At 38.4% G+C, this 19,569-nt stretch overlaps 2 protein-coding genes across 3 annotated transcripts; both read left to right on the top strand.

The window, feature by feature from the left end:
- Positions 1 to 2,808: 2,808 nt before the first annotated feature.
- Positions 2,809 to 12,961, top strand: LOC122074566 (UDP-rhamnose/UDP-galactose transporter 2). 2 transcript variants are annotated; one of them, XM_042639442.1, is made up of 5 exons: positions 2,809 to 3,268; positions 4,537 to 4,721; positions 4,840 to 5,040; positions 5,838 to 5,999; positions 12,361 to 12,961. In XM_042639442.1, the coding sequence occupies exons 1-5, from the start codon at positions 3,139 to 3,141 to the stop codon at positions 12,718 to 12,720; spliced, it is 1,038 nt and encodes a 345-aa protein (XP_042495376.1). In that variant the 5' UTR covers positions 2,809 to 3,138; the 3' UTR covers positions 12,721 to 12,961. The 2 variants fall into 2 exon arrangements, with proteins under 2 accessions (XP_042495376.1, XP_042495377.1); XM_042639443.1 differs by having other exon boundaries at positions 3,130 to 3,268; positions 4,475 to 4,721.
- Positions 12,962 to 18,006: 5,045 nt separating this feature from the next.
- On the top strand, positions 18,007 to 18,648 carry LOC122073700 (auxin-responsive protein SAUR72-like). Its single transcript, XM_042638324.1, has one exon. The coding sequence runs from the start codon at positions 18,355 to 18,357 to the stop codon at positions 18,646 to 18,648; it is 294 nt and encodes a 97-aa protein (XP_042494258.1). The 5' UTR covers positions 18,007 to 18,354.
- Positions 18,649 to 19,569: the final 921 nt, after the last annotated feature.

Raw genomic sequence — 19,569 nt, 5'->3', positions numbered from 1 at the left:
CTTTATTGAAATGGATTTTATGGACACACATATATTAATATATATCCAATAGGTGGTTGAAAGAGAGGAGGGAGAAGAAGAAAGAACAAACCTGAGCGCACACATATGGCTTTAAGCTACAATTCTAGTTGTTGGGATTGCTGTCGTTGTGGATGCGATTGATGCTACCACAAAAACCTCTTCAAGTGCTGGTAAGGACGAGTGAACCTTGCTATATTTCTGACCACCCTAGGCCCCCATATTATCCCTTTGGTAGCAAGGCCCTGTCCTCCCTCCTCCTACAACTCATCTCCATCTCTTACTTCCTTGTCAAAGAGTAGCTGAAGTGTAGATCCAATGACCTCAACGAATAGCCTGATCCCTCTAATCCTAGCACCACAACCATGGCCGACCCAAGGATTTCCATCTCTGATTCATCCACATTAGTGCACTTGCAAGTTCTCCGCAACCATGTCTCTCTGTCTTTTGCTCTTCCTTCTCATTGCCCACTACAACTCTCCCCCTCGACCTTTGCCCTCTCTATCTTCTCTCCCCTCGCTCACGCTAAAGGTTCAACATGTGTTCATGCACTTGGAAGGTTCTCTATTAACCATGTGTTCTTTATTATGGATGTCAATCGATCGGGCCAGGCCGGTCTCCATCGGGCCTAGCTGGGCCTAACGGGCCTATGTCCTTAGACCATAACCTACCTATTTAAGGAATAAGTTAGTCTCAGTGGGTGTCGTGTCGGGCTTCTCCTAATTAGGCTATCATTGGGCCTTAAACAAGGTAATGTACTAATAAAGCCTTAAATGAGCCTTAGACAGTCTTTATTTTTCTTACATTTAAGATACTTTCATTTATTTTGTTAAATCATTAACAATTTTGAAAAGATATTGCACTTAATTATAGTCAATAATTGATAAAAGTACCAATATATACCCTATTTTATAAAATAAAAAAACCCATATAAACGGTCGGGTTAAACGCGTCAGTCCAAGTCGGGCTTGTAAATTGGCCGGGCTAGTTGGGAGGCCCACTGTGCTTACACCTTGCACCGTGTACTACCTATTTATAAACAAGCCGGCCTTAAGCTCGACACGTTTATTAATCGGGCCGGTTCAGGATGGGCCATAAATGTGTTGGGCTCGATCGAGCCTATCGATGTGGGTCTGGAATTGACACCCCTATTCTTTATACACTACACTTCTATAGATCAATTGAATTGGATGGGCCAATCTAGTAAAGAGGGATTCGAGGGGATCAAGATCAAGTTAAGGATGTGACTTTGAAACCGAAAACGTTTACCGAAATTAAATCCAATCGCTTACACAAAAATTGTGAAACATTTTATTTAATTGTTTGGTTTTGGTTTTAAAATTGAAACCGTGATTCAGTTTTGGTTTTAATTTTAAATAAACCGTTAAACCGATTGACATATACGTAATATGTTCAAGTCATTCAATGTTAAGTTTATATACATTTCAATAAAAAAAAAATTAGGTTTATATTAAAATAATTATTAAAAAATAATTTAGTAATAAACAATTTAATTCAATGTTACAATTTACATTCGTTTCACTAAAAATTTTAAAGGTAAAAAATTTGTTTGGATAAAAAGATTTTAAAATATAAAAAAACCGTTTAAAACTATTTAAACCAAAACCGTTTATAGAAGATTTTGGTTTTAATATATTAGCTTATTAAATAATTTGATTTTAATTTTACCTAAAAAATCTTATACAGAACCAAATCAAATTGAATCGTCCCCACCAGAACAAATCATTTAACACCATTAGATCAAGTACGTCAATCCGATTCGATTCCTCGAACCATGACAGGGTGACGAGGAGCAACCGAAGAACAAATCTTGCTGTTGATTTGTTCATGCCGCGCTTTGGGAACTTGGGATAGCATATTCTTTAAAGCGTCAACTATGATTATGTAAGAATAATCCATGATGAAGAGTGGATGCATTTCCCTTTCATGCACGCCAAAGAGGAATCCATTCACATGGTCAGTGTCTTGGAACGGGTATAAGGGGAACGATAAGCGATTTCGTAGAGTATAGAGTAGGGGTGGGTGAAGTAAACTTTCACCATAAAGAATAGGTTAGGCCCGCCGACACGTTTTCGTAGAACCGAAATGCCATTGGCTTACATGTCTACATAATTTGATTCAAGTGAATCAGGTAGTCTTCCAACCTAAAGAAAAATAAATAAATAAATAAATAAAAATCAGGTAGTCTTCTAGCATAAAAAGGGGGAAAAAATTCAGATAGTCTTGATTCTTGACTGAGATCAGAAATTCCAAATTCCTAAATAAATTCAACTCTAAGAAATTTAGTCATTAAGAAAAGGAACCCAATAAACTTTAGGGAGGGAGGGATCAGGGAGCGAAGAAGAGAACTTAACGGGGATGAAAGCAGACGATGTTTCTTCGTTCACAAACATTTATTCACTCACTCCTAGAGCGTCGGCACTCAAACTGTCGGTTGGAACGAATTGAAATAGAGAGTAGACAAATAAAAGAGTCAGAAATAAAGGCGTAGCTGGTGAATTCGACTACACGGCTACCTACACTGCACCCTCAATGGAAAATGGTCAATCACTGATTCAATTGTGTTTCAGGGAAATCCCTTTTTTACCGCCTCTTTTTATAGAAAATAAAGAGAGGCGAGTTCGCAATAAATTTTTCAGAATAGTAAGTTGTATTAATTAATTAATTAAATTAGTACGGATAGAGGGATGGGAAAAAGTTGTGTGAGAGAGAGGAGCAATTAGGCTGAAGTGAAGGTGAGGAAGGGATATAAATATATAATACAAGTATACAACCATGGAGAACGTGGGGAGCCAGCGAGGAAACAAAGCGTGACAACCCCGCCGCCCGGTCCTCAAAATCCTATTTCGGATTTTTTTTCACCTTTGTACACGCAGAGCAGAAAAATAGGGGGAAAGAAAAAAAAGAGAGGCAAGGACGAGATACCCGACTCAGCTTCTCTTTCTCTCTCTTCCTCTCTCTTCCTCTTCTGTGTCTCATTGTTTCCGCTTGCATCTTCGTGGTTTCTTCGTAGCCGAAGCCGAGGCCGACCCTTCTCCTTTTTAGGCTTTTTGTTTCTCTTTTCTTCTTCCCTCTCTTTCTTTGGGAATTGGGGAGAGGATGGAGGGTGAGAAGAAATCGTCGCCGGTATCTGATGTCGGTGCTTGGGCGATGAACGTCGTCAGCTCCGTCGGCATTATCATGGCCAACAAGCAGCTCATGTCCCCCAACGGTTACAGTTTCACCTTCGGTCAGTCTCTTTCTCCCAGATCTGAGGATCTAAATCTTATTATTCTCAATGATGCCGAATTTCTGCTTTTTTAATTGTCTCGGCATCCATGTATTGAACCGTGAATTAATTGGAATTGCTCATATCTGTTGTGAATTTTACTGAAATTGAACTGGATAATGGTGTTACCGGTTGTTACCCTTTTCATGCTTTCTAATGCACTCTACAATTATCGATCTCCTTGTGTAGATCACGTTGCATACCAATTCCTGCTCACCTCAGCCTCTTATGCTACATTTTGTTGATCCTCTTTGCTCTCCTCTTGAAAGAGAGGAAAGCTTCTGGCTGTTTCTGCCCATCAATTATTTCATGCTATCTGCTTTTCCTTACTTTTAATCTGTTTTATGATTTCCTACTCTTTCGTTTTCTTGGATCCCTACTTCTATGTCAATTCAGAGGATTTTTGGGTTTTTTTTTTTATTTTTTTTATTTTTTATCAAATTCTATTTATGCAAGTAATGTTTTCGCTTCAGTACCTTGCGTCTTTGTCTTTTTCCCCCTTTAAATTGATTATAAGATACTGATATCATCTTCTGTTAGCGTCAATCGGATGCATTCTTCGTACTAATACTTACAGCCTATTAATTCCATCTTATTTGTTTATTTTTTAGCCATATTTCCGTTGAACTAACGTTGGTTTCTGCAGAACTTTGCCTTGGGGCGTCTTTGGTTCTACTCGGCTGTAGATCCTTCATTTGTGGGCCTTTTGAACCATGAATTTATTGGGATTTCTTGAATCTGTTACGTACTTGAATACCAATCTTTTTGCATTTCTTCAATTCCTGCATTTTCTTATTTTCTGTTGGTGTTCTGGAAAAGATTTGTACCTTTTTCTTTGTATTTACTTGCTAATTCCTTTATATTAGATGCATTTTTTTTTATAAGCTACACATTGGATCTTATCTCACTTCTTGAGATCGGTATTTAAGTATGACTTTATGGATTTTTAATCTATCCAAAATCTCTATTTTGTTCTGGACTGAAGAGGACTCTTAAGTCAGTATTTATCTGCTCCATGGTTTTTGCCTCATCTTTTGAAGAAAAATATCATGAATTTTACAAATAAAGAATTTGGTCAAGGGAGCTCATCAAAGCATGATTTAAAAGCTATATTTATCTGATTATGTGGACAATTTTGTGTTATCTTCATTCTGTTGTACATTGCAGCTGCAAACTTGTGCTCTTTGATTGTTTCTTATCTATTTTGATCAACATGATCTTCTCCCCAGCCACAACCTTAACTGGGTTCCACTTCGCTGTTACTGCACTGGTTGGTTTGGTATCAAATGCTACTGGTTACTCCACCTCAAAACATGTACCTATGTGGGAGCTTCTTTGGTTCTCAGTTGTTGCCAATATGTCTATCACAGGGATGAACTTAAGTCTCATGCTAAACTCTGTGGGGTTTTATCAGGTATGAATATGTTCCTTTTACTTCCTCCCCCACCCCTTTATCTTAGTAATTTGGTTTGTTGCACCAATTATCTTTCTTTGTCATTGTGTTTTATCTCAATTGTTATTTTGGCCTGTAGATTTCAAAGCTGAGCATGATTCCTGTTGTTTGTGTGATGGAGTGGATTCTTCATAGCAAACACTACTCAAGGGAAGTGAAGATGGCAGTGGTGGTGGTTGTTGTTGGTGTAGGTGTCTGCACAGTAACGGATGTAAAAGTTAATGCTAAGGGTTTCATTTGTGCTTGTGTAGCTGTCTTTTCTACATCCTTGCAACAAATTGTGAGTGTTCGCTTGAATTATTTTATAAATAAATATTTAAAATTTTTTAACCGTAGGCTCTTTTGGGGTTGATCTGATGCATTGGTGACTTGGTAAGGGGTATCATTTATTACTTTTATCCAGATTGTGCCATCAATTTTCTCTCGTGTTGTTTCACTTTTGAAAGCATTGGTATACTTGCAGAATCATTTTACTTGTGTATACTACTCTGTACTTTTTTATATGAGATTTCCTAAATGTGCCATTATCAATAGTCACGTCCGTATTTTAGGAACATGGCCATCTTTCAAGGCTCAATCTAACTTAAATGCAGCTTTATGAAGATTTAATAGTTTCTTCTGTATGTGTGTGGGTGGGTGTCCAACACGAGCACACGTGTCAAGTTCTAATGCAATAACTTGGTTAGTTTTTGAGGGGCATAATGGATCTGCATGAAATTCATGATGACGGAAAGACATGCATATCTTACAACTGGGAAAATACTATAATAAAATTTGATCACTCTTCTATGTAGTGGTCAAATTACCATTTCTCTTACTTAACGTTGCATGAGTAATGACCTTAGGAGAAGTGGTGAGGAAGGCATGTATAGCTTAGGCCTTGTATCAAGTATGATGTCGAATAGAGCTGATTGGAGGGCAGGTATCCATGTAGCCGACCCCATTTAGTTGGGATAAGGCTGAGTTGTTGCTGCTGCTGTTGTTTTTGTTGTTGTTGTTGTAATTTTAATCATGTCTTCTTGGAACTTTAATGCACATTTATGTTCTAAACTTCTAATGCTTCTCTTTGTGGTGCAGTCAATTGGTTCCTTACAGAAGAAGTACTCGATCGGATCTTTTGAGTTGTTGAGCAAGACTGCTCCCATACAAGCCCTTTCTCTTCTTGTGCTTGGTCCTTTCATTGATTACTATCTTAATGGCCGCTTCATATCAAACTATAAGTTGTCTTCGGGTGCAATTGTAAGTAAATGCTCTTCCCCTTCTCCTTTTTCTATCTTTGTCCATTTAGCTGTACGTAAATTCTTCACCATATAGTTGAATAACCTATCACATATTATTGTTTAGGGGAAAAGATTCGCTGGCATGGAGGCCAATGAGGGGGCACATATGGGCATAAACAGGGGGTGAATTTTTTGGGTTTTCACATGGGGTGGGGGTGTCCTTAGTCACAGAGAACTTGTTTGATTATGCTTAAATTCTGGTTGAATGTCTATTATGAACTGGGGATCAGTCCTGCAATGTGTCACTGGAATTTGTGGTTTAGATTCTTAATTATGGAGTAATCCTACTTGGGGATGGACAACTCAACAACTGTAGAATCAATGGTCAAAATGGGGGGTCAAACCAATGATTATTTAGGCTTTAACAATTGAATAAGTGATAATATATTGTAGGAAGTGAACAACCAAAACTGATTCAGAAGTCTGAGTATTTAACAAAACCTTGTTGCAATCGGTTTTCTAGTATTAATTGGAAAGTCAGATTTTGAAACCATTACAAGACTTGGAACTAATAGCAGAACATAAATATGAAATCAAAATTCAGAGATCAGTTTTAAAACAAGAGATTTGGAGAGATCCAAGTTGAAGTAGGAAACTAGACTTCGATGGAAAGATGGGAATTTAAAAACAGTTTTAAAAATAAGGATTTGATAGGGATGAACAAAATTGAAATTGAAATTAAAATAGAAAAGATTCACCACCTGATCTGCAGGGCTGGAATCATCACCAATACCCCAATCTTGGAATCATCACAAGTGATACAGTAGCACTTGACTGGTTGGACTAGCATGACCAGCTTTGGGAACCCAAACCCTAAATGGAACCGCTCCAACCTGGATTTTTGGTCTAATAAGGGCTGGAAGTAGTTTGGTTAAATTTTGCGTCTTCTTATTTGCTTTGGGTAGGATACACAGGAATAGGAGATAGAGTTGGATTGCATAAAATAAAAATTGCATGTACCCAATATTGGAAAACATGATTGCAGTAGCAAATTGATTGGGTTGCTCCATATAAGTGTGTGAATGTGTGTGCTCTCTTCCGCACCGTAACTTTGAGTTTCTTCTCAGATTTTTCTCCTCTTCCCTAATCGGCCTTCCACCAATTTGGAATCAGAGCCGAAAGACCCCATCGACCTCTCTCTTCCTTCCTCATGTACGTTACCCCTACTTCCCCTGCAGTTTTATATTTCTTCTTTCTTCTTCCCTGTTTTCTCTTTTCCAGTTATTTTTCTACCATAACGACACCAGTAGTGAAAAAAAACCCCCGCAACAATCCTCCTCTCCCAACTCTAGCATTGCAACAACACCCCTACCCCCTTATCTTCCTTTCCCTATGACATCAATTCCCATAGACAACCCCTCCCTCTTGACTCCTGTAGCAACCCCCACCCATCCTTTCGATTCTCATAGACAACTCTCTTCACCGCCCTCCCTTTCTCCTGTGACATCGATCAGCCCCCTTTTGGGGGTTCCGTAAAAATAAATAAATAAACAAATAAATAACTAAAAGAAGAAGAGAGTGAGAGAGAAATAGGACAACTTATACCTAGGTATCAAGATTGTTGTTGTAGCATCGATTCCTACCCTTCGGTGTACCAGATTTCGGGAGTCGGAAGCGCTTTGTTGAACTCAAAACACAATCCTCTGTTGTTTTCCGTCTCTAGTGTTCAAAGATGACCCACCTTTTCACCCACGATAAGTCCCTCCCTCTTTGTCGCCACACCTTCTTTATTGGTCGAGTTTGAGTTTCACTAGACTGAGGTTGAAGATGACCTTTGTGGGCATAATAACCCTCCTTTTTTTTTCGATGCCTTCCCCTTTGTGCGACTTGACCCTAATACCCCTCCCTTTATGACTTCCAAAATACCCTCAATCCCCCTCTTTTATTGTTATTTTCCTTGTGTCCTCTACTTTCAATATTACCCACCCCCTTTTTTCTTTATTCCTCTTTTAAGTCCTATTTTATTTTTCCAAAATTCCCCCCTTATAGATCTCTGTTGTCACCAACAATAGTGCATTATGGTGGCCAATAGTAAGATTCTCCAACAGTTCAACTTCTATAAAGGGGAAACCGATGCAAAAAATCGACACCCTCACTGAGCGTGTCGATATCCTCACCGCAACTATCAGTTCCATCCTTACTATGATAATATCCATACAAGGTTTTATTGACCGACTTGTGGCTTTTGATAAATGAAAATCTTCTATTCAATCTAGGGATTCTTCCAACTCCATCCTAGAGAATCCGTCTCATGTTATGCCACCGCCACTGCCACCACCAACACCACCACCACCACCACCACCACCATATGCAGTTGGTTGGTATGATGAATATGGAGTGGAAAGAGGATCGAAGCTGGATGTCCTTGATTTTTAAGGGGATAACCACCCAGAGCAGTACCTTGACTAGGCTTAGTTTGGAGATCTTTTTCAGATGGCATGGGTTGACTGGGACCAGAACGATCTTATTTGCAGAGGCTAAGCTGAAAGGAACTACTCGAGTCTGGTGGATCGAGCACCAACAACAAATTTGGACTTAAGGCATTGGATTAGTCACTACTTGGCTGAGATGATTGAAGCCATGAACTAGAGATTTTTTCCTACTGACTACTAGTAGCATATGCACCTTATATGGCATATACGTGGCGAAACCTCTCTTACCTATGTTGATAAGGTAAATTTGGGAAGAATATGGATTCAAGAAACCTTGAAAAAGAAATAGTTTTGTTGGATTGTGGCTCTATAGAGGAAACCACTGCCTCCCTACTCAACGAGTAGAAAATGGATAAGATTCTTCATAGTTTCACTATTTAAACAAAGATATTAATCCCTACAATACAACAGTAGTCATACCCACTTCTCTCCTATTACCTCTCTTACGTTACTCCAACGAACACCTTACACCACTTGCAACAACTCCTACACAACTGTAATTTTCCATATGATATCACACATGTGATCATAATGACAAGAACATGGCATTAACAATAAACATAAGCAACAAATAGAATTAATAAAATAACTACTATGCCAACAAGGATCTATATGTGGCATGCAACTCATGCACGTATCATGTTCCTCCTTGAATTTGGTCTTGTACTCAAGACCAAGATCAGGAAATTGAAACCGCTTGGTCTCCATTCTCCCAAGGTAGTTCTTCTTCCTCGTCTACGTTATACACCCTTTGATTAAGAATAGCTTCTTACACCGGTGTCCAGGTACGAAACATTAGTTACAATTGTAATAGAGGCTCTTGGCCCTCCACTCTTGCATTTCGTTCACCGTCAGGTGTTTAATAGGCAAGGAGGTAACCCTTCTTAGCTGCTCAATTGGTGGGTCAACATGCCTCTGTGAAATGTCCTTGGCTTTAAACAACTGTGCTAACCCAATGGTGTTAGCGAGAGTTGTTGTGCGGCTAGAACATTGGCCTTGATAGTGTCTTGAAGCTTGCTAACAAAGTAGTTGATCTGCCAGTTTGATGGAATTTGACATACCTTAGATAAAATTATCTCGAATTTGGCTTGGTAATCATGGACAGAACTTGTCTATTGCAACTTGGCGAGCTTGTGAAAAAATCCTAGAGTGGGGTACAACCAAAACGTGCGGGGAGACCATTACAAAAGGTCGTCCTTTAACTGGTACCACAACTGAGCATCCCCTTCAAGGGGGAAGGACACCAGGGCAACCCGTTTCTCCTTAGGTGTTTCATAGAACTCAAAAAATTGCTCAACATGCGCAACTCATCGTATCCTCCTCTTCATTGTATCTTGAAAAATCCAGCTTCACCATTTTTGGAAGGTAGGCCTATTGGGAGCAAGGTCTAAGATATCGCTCTCGCCCTCTATCTTACTGATCCAAAAAAGAGAGATTTGGCAAGATCTCGCCGAGATCATGAATTTTTTCTCTGGTCGACTCGGTGGTTGGTCTCGGTGGCCATATGGTCTTTGTGGCCCATGAAACTTGGTATTTACCCTATTTTAGATTTTCTAAACTCAATGGAAATATCAGTTTTTTAAAAATCAAACCTAGTACTTTGACTTCGTACCCTATGTAAATAGTCTCTGCATCTTCAGACCCTAAGCTAGTATGCTCTATTCCACAATCCACATTCTACAATCAACACATGACAAAATATAATCATAATAATTTAAAAGACATCATAGATAATTACTTAATTATTTAACAATTAACATTGATGACTGATGAGTCACATTCACATACATGGAAAATTTGAAATGACATAAGATAAGCCACATGACTACAGAAGGTTAGTGTTATATGCATCATTTATTTAAACAAAAAAAAATATTTAAAAAAGAAAAATTATTACCCTCCATGAAACCATAGATCAGTATGATATGCATATATATATATATATATATAAACCAACCGCTATTGATGGTGTTTCCATGAAAAAATGTGTTTGAGAATTTTTTTTTTTAATCTAAAATGGTTCTTAAGAAGAAAAGTAACACCAAATGTGGATGAGGAGGCAATATTCTCTACTCTTCAATGAGTGTAGGAATGGAGATCCTCAAGCAAAAGCACCAAAATCCTTGCTCCTTAGTATTTTTTCTTAAAAAAGTAGAGAGAAAAGCGAGACAGGCGAGATTTGGCGAGATCTCGGTCAAGTTTTTGTACAATTCATACCTAGCCATGCATCTCGTCTCGCCTTTTTGAAAAAATGAGATATTAGCGGGCTAGATCTTGCCGATATCTTAAACCATGGCTGGGAGTTAGTGATGCGTGTTGGAGTGTTGTGCAAAGGGGTTCTCGGTATTTCAAGACTCGAAGTTGGGGCTTAGAAATTTTCCCCCATTTCACCCTCTACCTAGGTCGGGTGATGTGTAGACAATATTCGAACATCTCACCAATCTTTCCCAATGACTGTTGTTGACTTTCCAGCTTTGACAAGATTTGTTGTTGCCCCCTCATTGAGTGAACTTATTTCTCCCTTCAATCGCTCCACACACTGATCCATTCTAAGGCTTTGATATCAAGCTGCCGAGCTGGTATGTACATGGTGGAGCTCTTTTACCTATATTGATAATATAGAATTTTTGTAGCAATTTGATAGTGACCATTCCACTCAGTTCCATAAAAAGGGCCATTACCCAGCGCTGGTCCTACCTATGCAGGGTCCTGGGAGGGGTGAGTTTGGAGTTGGTCCTAAGCTTTGGCATTTTTGCACAAAGTGGCCGCCCTTAAGACTTGAACCTGGGCATTTGCCCTGGCAGCCTGAACCTCTTACCATTCCTCTAAGCAATGGCTCCTAGTGTGGTTAGATTACAGATGATATTTGGCAAAAGGTTCTTTGCCAATAAGGAGGCTTGACTATTATGTGGTCCACCTAATTGTACCGCATGGAAGGGTGATGTGGCAAATCTCACCATTGGATAGATAAGGCATTGTTGGATTGCCCAAGTGATAAATTCCAGATCTATATTCAATCATATACCCCTCCATTTATTGGGATTTTCCGTAATATTTTTAGCTGCCCATTTGTTCGCAGCCATTTTTAGAAGATATTTTTTTTCTGTGGATTGTTAAAGCTTACATGGCCAACTCCTTTTGGGCTACAACTTGACATGCGCACAAAGTGAACCAGGGCTCTACATATCTATAGAATTTGTGACCTACTTGATCTGCCTCATGGAAGATAACACGGCTGTAAAGGATGGCTTTCCTAAGTAGGCCGTGCAGAAAACAAGAGCCCTATGTTGTGTTTGTTGCATCCCATTTTCATATAGTGCAAATTGATCTTGTCTACCATGCTGTTATATGATGCTTTCTTCATAGTAATGTAAATAAAATCAGAGCAATAAGATCATCTTATAAACCATCAGATTGGGGGTGGCCATGTGTTGGGTTTCCATTCATGTATTGTTGTAGCTTTAAGTGATTTGCATCACCCGTGCTTCATTATATGTTTAGGTGGTGCCATAGATTTCTTGTTAGGTGACTTCTCTGAGTTGAGGCCACAGGTGGGATGATGTGGCTTATCCATACTTTTTTTTTTTTCTTTTTTAATAAAAAGGACTTCCTAATAGACAGGATCTACAACTAAAGGTCCCTGTGCAGCTGGGTTATCGGGTTTCGTAAAGAACCCTTCCCAGTGCTAGTATTCCTCTTCCCACATTGCATTCATTATGGAAATTTTTTACAGCCTTGCTGGTTTCATTGCTAAAGTGTGGAGCCCTTTTGAGCTACCATTTGGAAGATTCCGTGTTATATTTCTGAATTTTTTTTTTTTTTAAATCATAAAAGAGGAATAGAGTTTTCTTCAGTTTTTCCTAATTTATATGATTGGAATATTTGCAGTTCTTCATACTCCTCTCATGCACCCTAGCAGTATTCTGCAATGTGAGCCAGTACCTCTGCATTGGACGCTTCTCAGCTGTCTCTTTCCAGGTGTTAGGTCACATGAAAACTGTTTGTGTCCTCACGTTGGGATGGCTGCTCTTTGACTCGGAACTGACATTTAAGAACATTCTTGGTATGGCTCTTGCGGTCCTGGGGATGGTAATATACAGTTGGGCAGTGGAGGTTGAGAAGCAGGCTAATGCCAAGATGATACCTTACATGAAAGAGAGTCTGACGGAAGAGGACATAAGACTGTTGAAAGATGGAGTCGAGAGTAACCCTGTTAAGGATATTGAGCTTAGTGAATCTAAAGTTTAAGTTGGAGATCCTCTTGGAACGAAAGTAATATTCAGCTTTGACTTAACCATCTGCGGCCCTTAAGCTTCATTAATCGTACAACACCACCAGAAGTAGAGGTACCTGCATGGATGGAGATAATCCCATGACACCTTCAAGCAACCATTTATATTGTAGATGTGTAGCAGTTGTCAAAAAGAATTCCATTTCTTTTTGCCTTGCCCATTTGTTTTGTGTAATAGTTAATTTTCATTTTTTATAATTTTTTGGTGTGATTTAGGATTTTGAAGCCATCTGGAATCGCAACGGGGTGAAGAGGTGATGGGGATGGGGGGGCTGTAAAATCTGATATTTCATTGGGCTGCTCTTTTTTTTTTTTTTTGATATTACATTTCTTAATTATTAACGTGGCCCAGTTTCTCATAATTTCTTAATCAATGTTTTGGACCCCCCCCCCCTCTCTCTCTCTCTCTCTCTCGTTTTTGTGTTATTTCTTATTAGGAACGACCCGGTTTAGGTGTCACTCGGCCAATGTGCTAGGCTTAGCACAATGCATCGTTGATAGGTATCACTTTTTTTTTTTTGATAAAGTATAGGTATCACTTGCTCCCCCTAAATTCTCCACCATCCCCTCTGTATATTTTAGACACCCCTGGATGCCAAATTTCGCAAGGTTCTAAAGGTGGCTCAACACGTCACCCAAATCAATGATCTTCGCTTCAAAAGATCGAATCCAGGAAGGGAAGACAACTAAGAACGGAAACAAAACAATCAGAGCTTTCATCACATCTATTAACAGATACGAACTCAAAACAGTGCACCTAAAAACAGAACCTATGCAACTGCATTGAGTTTTCTCTGTTGTTAGAAATAGGTATCTAATGTTGAGAATTACATGACCACCGATATTGTTAAGATGCACTCTTTAGTTGGGGTAAGATGAATTGATGAAGAAGATTGGCACAGATTGTTGAAGTCAACCAACCAAACAGGTTGAGTCGTATCACAAATAGATACTCTCATTTAGGTTTGAAATGTCCCCTACATTAGTATAATAAGGAATTCTTGCCATTTACCTCCAAGATAAAACAACCACTACTGATCTTTATCTGATTGTATAGAGACTATGATCCTTTGGGAGATTAAGGCTAGATTCAATAGTTCAAAAGAATAATAGAGAAAATCAAAATACCTCTTTTAAGTAAGAATTGTCATACTTTATATAGAAGAGGAAGTGACACTTCCAATGAGTGTTTTCAAAAGCCATGTCTCTTCCATAATACATTTCTGTTGATCATTCAGACATACCTTCCAATAGTCACAGCTATTGATCACTTAAGTGCTTAAGAAGAGACAAACCTCTTCAATACACACTTTGATGAAACAACGTAATATTTTGAATCTTCAATTGTCAAAACTATTAAAATATTCCAACGTCTAATCTCTCCTTCCCGAATTTGATTGACCTCTGATAAGGAGAAACCAAAGGTTCCTTCAGCCTCTCTGGCTCATCTGCTTCTTCTTTATCTCTCGCCACTACCCGGAAGATGAAAGATATAAAACGAAAATTAACGAAAAGAAGAAAAGGGATTAGAGAGAGAGAAAGGCACCAATCCACCATTCGCCTGTTCTTTGCCTTGAGCAAAACCCGAACTCCCGCTACGCTCTAGCTGTCGTGAAGGTTGCTGCTCCTTTTTTTTCCCTTCTGTGCGTGCTTCTTTATAACAGAAATTGAATGACATTTTTACCTTGATTTAGGAACGTATGGCGTTTTTTTTGGGCAACGGAACGTATGCCACGTGTTTCTTAAATTTCAAGGCTTTAATGAGAAAATTAATTTTTAACAATAACACATACGGTTTTTTTTTTTATTTTTTGGTAATGACATAATTGGCATAAATGATAGCAAACGCAATAAAAAATGTTTTTATGAAAAAAATTTAAAAATTAAAAAAATAATAAAAATAATACGTCTTAATGATGATTTCACCCCCACCCTTTAATTTGCCCTAAAATTAATATAATATAATTTGGATGCAAAATTAATATCAATTAGGATTTGAGACACAAAAGTCTTAAACACCCAATGCTCCTTTTCCCGGCCCGCTCCCAGATCTGATTATACGCGCTTTATTCCAGCTAGCTTGTCTTAGTTGTCTACAGGAAGTGGGAACAAAGCCTTAAGCTAGCTTCTTCCCTCGTCAACAATTTCTCTAAGATTTCTCTTCTTACTCTATGCTTTTTCTGTTACCTTTGGAGCCCATTCTTTCATTCATTCTCCATCCCGCACCACTCTCGATGGATCTCAATCGATACTGATCTGGTCGAGTTTGGATCGGGTCAGATTTATCCTTTTTTCTTTTTAAGTTATATTTTACATCATTTTACTTTTATACTTTACCGATAGATCGGTATCGGATTGATCAGATCGAGGATCGGTCTCAGCCGATACCAATCTGGTTTTTAAAACTATGCTTTCCATAAATGACTTGTTAGTTCTGACCCGTAATGATGTTAAATGGTTCGATTTTGGTGTAAATAATTCATTTTAATGCAAATTCTTTTAAGAAAAATCATAATCGAACTGTTTAATAAAAGGCTTCAAATATTGAAATTGAAGCCATTAATAAATGGTTTTCTAATTTTTTTATCCAAACAGTTTCGTACCTTTAAAATTTTATTTAATTATCAAAATGGATATAAATTTAATATTGAATGGAACTATTTATTGTTATATGCTCTTTTAATAGCTGTTTAATATATACTTAATTTTTTATTTAGATGGTTTATCATTGACTTAAACTGTTTAACTAAACTGTCTCAATTTCAAAATTAAAGTCAAACCAACTTCTTGATTGGGTTGATTTTGATACACCCTTACTGACGGGACCACTCAACCGTTTTACTACAACACATCACCCATCATCTTCATCCGTTTCATTTCTAACGATTAATTAATTGATAATAGGTCATAGGAACAAAGTGGAGAGAGAGAGAGAGCACCACGTACCTTCTTCATTCACTTATATATGTATTTAAGGAAATTTACATCTACCTCCCTCACATTTGTTTTTATTACGTTTTTTCCTTCGAGTTTTGTTTATTACATTTAAACCCATCCAACCAAACACCGTTAGATTAATATTAGTTTTTGAAAATGAAAAGACGATTTTACCCTTATGATATCCTTACCTAAAACATCCTAACTCAATGACCATTTTACCCTTTGAACATCTTCAACCCTAAAACCTAAATTTATCTTGAACCCTAGCCTCTGCCCCTTTGTCTTTGTTCACAATGGCCGACGAGTATTTTGCATTTGTAGGAATCAGTGATGGAAGACAAAAGAAGAAGAAAAAGAAGAAGGTAGTGGAGGGTCAGATTATGAGGAATGGAAGAGTACATAGATGAGGGAGCAGATGGAGGAGTACAAAGAGCTCAATGTGATTTCCTTATTCTTGTGGCTGATTTCCTTGAGCTCTGTTTCTCCTCCACGATGAAGTTTGATCATTTTACTACACTATGTTTTGGTGATGATGTTGAATCATCTTTAGCTATCATCATTCCAAGGTTGAAGATATGTTTTTTAAGCTTTACTTTTTCATCTATTGATCCGTTATCATGGAGACACAATGTGGTTTCTTAGCCAAGCCTCTCTGCGCATATGTTTCTTGGCTGTGAAAATAATGTAATATAGTTAAACTTCCACTCATAAAAGAATTCCTTCTAGAGTAAAATGAGAAACTTCAGTTTTAGGTAACCTACTGATACGTGCATGGTTGGGTATTGTATTATCATGGCATGGGATATATGGGAGTATTGTACACGTGGAGGTAATTATGATATTATGTAGGTTATGGGGATAAGATGTAGTTGCTGTATGGTGGGAAGTAGAAGTAGTTATTTAAATGATGGGAACGTGTGAGGTTGTGTGAATGGGAACGTGTGTGGTTGTTTAAGTGTTGGGAATGTGTTAGGTCTCTTAATTAGTGGGGAAGAGAGTAGTTATGATAACTAACGTGTATTCCTTATTGTTGACGAAATACACGAAGAATTATCACCCATCTACTTGTGAAGAAGTGGCAGGGATTCCACGATAGAACTCAACTGCTCAATTATCTTTTACTTTCTCCATTTTTCTTGTACTCCTCATCCTTCTTATACTCTGTTACACGATAGGTAAAAAGAAGGGAATTGTGCACATACCACCTACCAAGTGATCTGTTGTGGTCACTATCATTAGTTCTGCAACATTTTTGGATTGGCTTCAATAGTTGTTACTGCAATTAGATGCATAATGAATTCAACTTTTCTTATTCAACACTTTTCTTCCTCTCAAAGGCGAAGTTAAAGGGGGTAGCGGCCTCCCTGTACTCCTCCATCTGCTCCCTCCCTTATATACTCCTTTCATCCCTCATAAAATGACCCATCACTACCTTCTTCTTCTTCTGTCCACCGTTATTGATTCCTACAAACATAAAAAACTCGTCGGCGGCCGTAAACATAGCCCAATGGAGTAGAGGCTAGGGTTCAAGAAAAGTATAGAAAATACAGTGAATCATTTTCTAGTTTTTCTTAAAAAATGCAATGAATTGTTTTCTGATTTTTCTTAGAAAATGCAGTGAATCCAACTAATCTTATATTCACAATACTGAAATCTAACCAAAACTCTCCAGAAATCTCTCTCTAATGAGTCCAAAACCCTAATAGCCGATTCTAATAGTGCTTTAGTTAAACTTGTGAAGCCCGATCCAACACCAATACCGGCATCGACCATGTCTGGATCAAACCCTAAAATGGCACCAAAGCAGCAGGATAAGAACCGTCGGAACTAACATTAGTCTAACAATGTTAGATTGTGTGGGTTTAAATGTAATAAACGAAACTCGAGGGGAGAACATAATAAAGTCAAACGAAAGGGGAGGTGAATGTAAATTTCCCATGTATTTATATTAATTAATTCACGATTACCTGCAAAAATTATAAAAAAAATCACGGTCACATGGCTTGCCAGTTACTCTTCCGTGGTGAACTGGCATTAATGGATACGGCTCTGGCCGACCGGCATTGGCCGAGTAAATATTTCTTCCTTCTGTAGAAATAATAAGATCTCATTGTCTTTGTCCCAATCCCCGAAAAAGTATTTATTTAAGGTTAGGGAAAATGTTGGTTTTCAGGTCAAATCTGTAAAACAGGAAGGGGAGAAAAGTTTACTAACCTTGATATGAGGAAATTAAGCAATTTTTAATGACCAAAAGAAAGATTCAATTTACAGAGCGTAGTGGAACGAAGTTTCAATGCGCGTAGACCGACACACCGGCTGGAACAGCCGGGAAGCGAGGAAATTTAGGGGGTTCAATGATCAATCATCTCACCTCCAGCCACCACAGTCCACCCCCCTCATCGTTCTCTCTTACCTCTTCTATCTACCAAGTCATAAATTAATTCTTAGGGCATCGATCTCTTGGCTCTAGCTGAGTAGCGACTAGCAGTGCACTCAAAGATGAGAGCTGGATGCCTGGATCTCCTACATCCAGGCAATGCTTTATGAAAAGCATCTTTATATTTGTTTAGGGAAGAAAGAGATAGAGAGAGAGAGAGAGAGAATTGATATAGGCCACACTCCTAAGATAGAAAATCACTTTAATTTGATCAATGTACGTGGGGAAGGACGACGTTCCCTGCAAGTTCGATCTGGAAGCCAATTACCTGAACCACCGGCTCTTGGTGAACCTGCTCCACTTCTCCGTTGAAGAATTCGGCTACTCCTACAATGGAGCTCTCAGGATAGCCTGTGAGATCGATCTTTTCCAGCACCTCCTCCAACTCCTCCACACCAGAAACCCGTCCGCACATTACGTCGACCTTCCCGATCTCATTTCCAACTTCTACGCTGCAAATTATCATCATTATCATCGGCAGAACAGAAATCCATCTCCCCAGAATTAAAGCACTACTTTTCTTCTTGGATGGCCTCCATCTTCTTCCGAATTTCTCTTTCCAGCTTCGCTGCTCCCCGCCGCGCCCTTCATTCAAAGTTCAAAGCGATTTATATTTATTTATTTTTAGTCTTAATTTCTTTTTATATGTATTTACATTTGCCCATGGTTTAATTTCATGCATGCGTTTCTCTGTCCTCAAAGCCAAAGCATTTAAATTTGCTAGTGTCGCTAATCTGTTGGGTTTGGGGCGTAACGATCCATGATGATCTATTAAGCCTATAACTATATTGGCCCACTCTAAGTGAGACATTTCTAGCTTTATTCATTGTAGGAATAAATTAAGGTTAGGGGCTCTATATACAGTGCTAATGGTTTGTGCAATCGAGATACCTTACATTTTGGAAAGCATTAACTCCCCTCACAAGAATTTGTGCAAAAGAGAGAATTCCAAGGATGAAAGATTGTAAAAGACCTTAGCGAACAGACTTCTCTATGTAATTCAACTCCACCACCGACAAGGGACTCTTGTTTCTGAGATCTTGAATCTACCCTACACTCGACAGGTGTGTTCATTGATCTCCTATTTATGATTTCTTTGTGTTCTAGTCACTGTGAGGGTCTTGATCCATTTTGATCCTCTAAACCTCCCAACATATTCTTCACACGAGCATACATCACAATGACTAGGGTTAATGTGTAATCGGGAAATAAAAACTATTTTCATATAATTGTTTAGTTGTCATATTATACATTCGTACATTTGACTTCTCCATGCAAAATTTTGAAAAACTACAAGATTACCACTATCGGATTTCCTTTACAGAACTAGGTACTTTGGGGGTTTGAGCTTACAAAACTACCAAATACAATATACCACTCTCAATCATGTACATTTTTTACCATTTTAAATCACAACACCCCCTCCCCT

This window comes from Macadamia integrifolia, chromosome 3, assembly GCF_013358625.1.
Source record: "Macadamia integrifolia cultivar HAES 741 chromosome 3, SCU_Mint_v3, whole genome shotgun sequence".
NCBI lineage: Eukaryota > Viridiplantae > Streptophyta > Magnoliopsida > Proteales > Proteaceae > Macadamia > Macadamia integrifolia.
Note: the sequence above shows the minus strand (reverse complement) of the source record. Positions and strands in the feature narration are given on the sequence as shown.

Excerpts from the sequence above, each read along its gene's own strand:
- LOC122074566 (XM_042639442.1), top strand. The coding sequence starts at position 3,139 with ATGGAGGGTGAGAAGAAATCGTCGCCGGTATCTGATGTCGGTGCTTGG. Across the intron at positions 3,269-4,536 it reads CGGTTACAGTTTCACCTTCG|CCACAACCTTAACTGGGTTC; the intron begins GTCAGTCTCTTT and ends TCTTCTCCCCAG. Across the intron at positions 4,722-4,839 it reads ACTCTGTGGGGTTTTATCAG|ATTTCAAAGCTGAGCATGAT; the intron begins GTATGAATATGT and ends TTTGGCCTGTAG.
- LOC122073700 (XM_042638324.1), top strand. The coding sequence starts at position 18,355 with ATGTACGTGGGGAAGGACGACGTTCCCTGCAAGTTCGATCTGGAAGCC.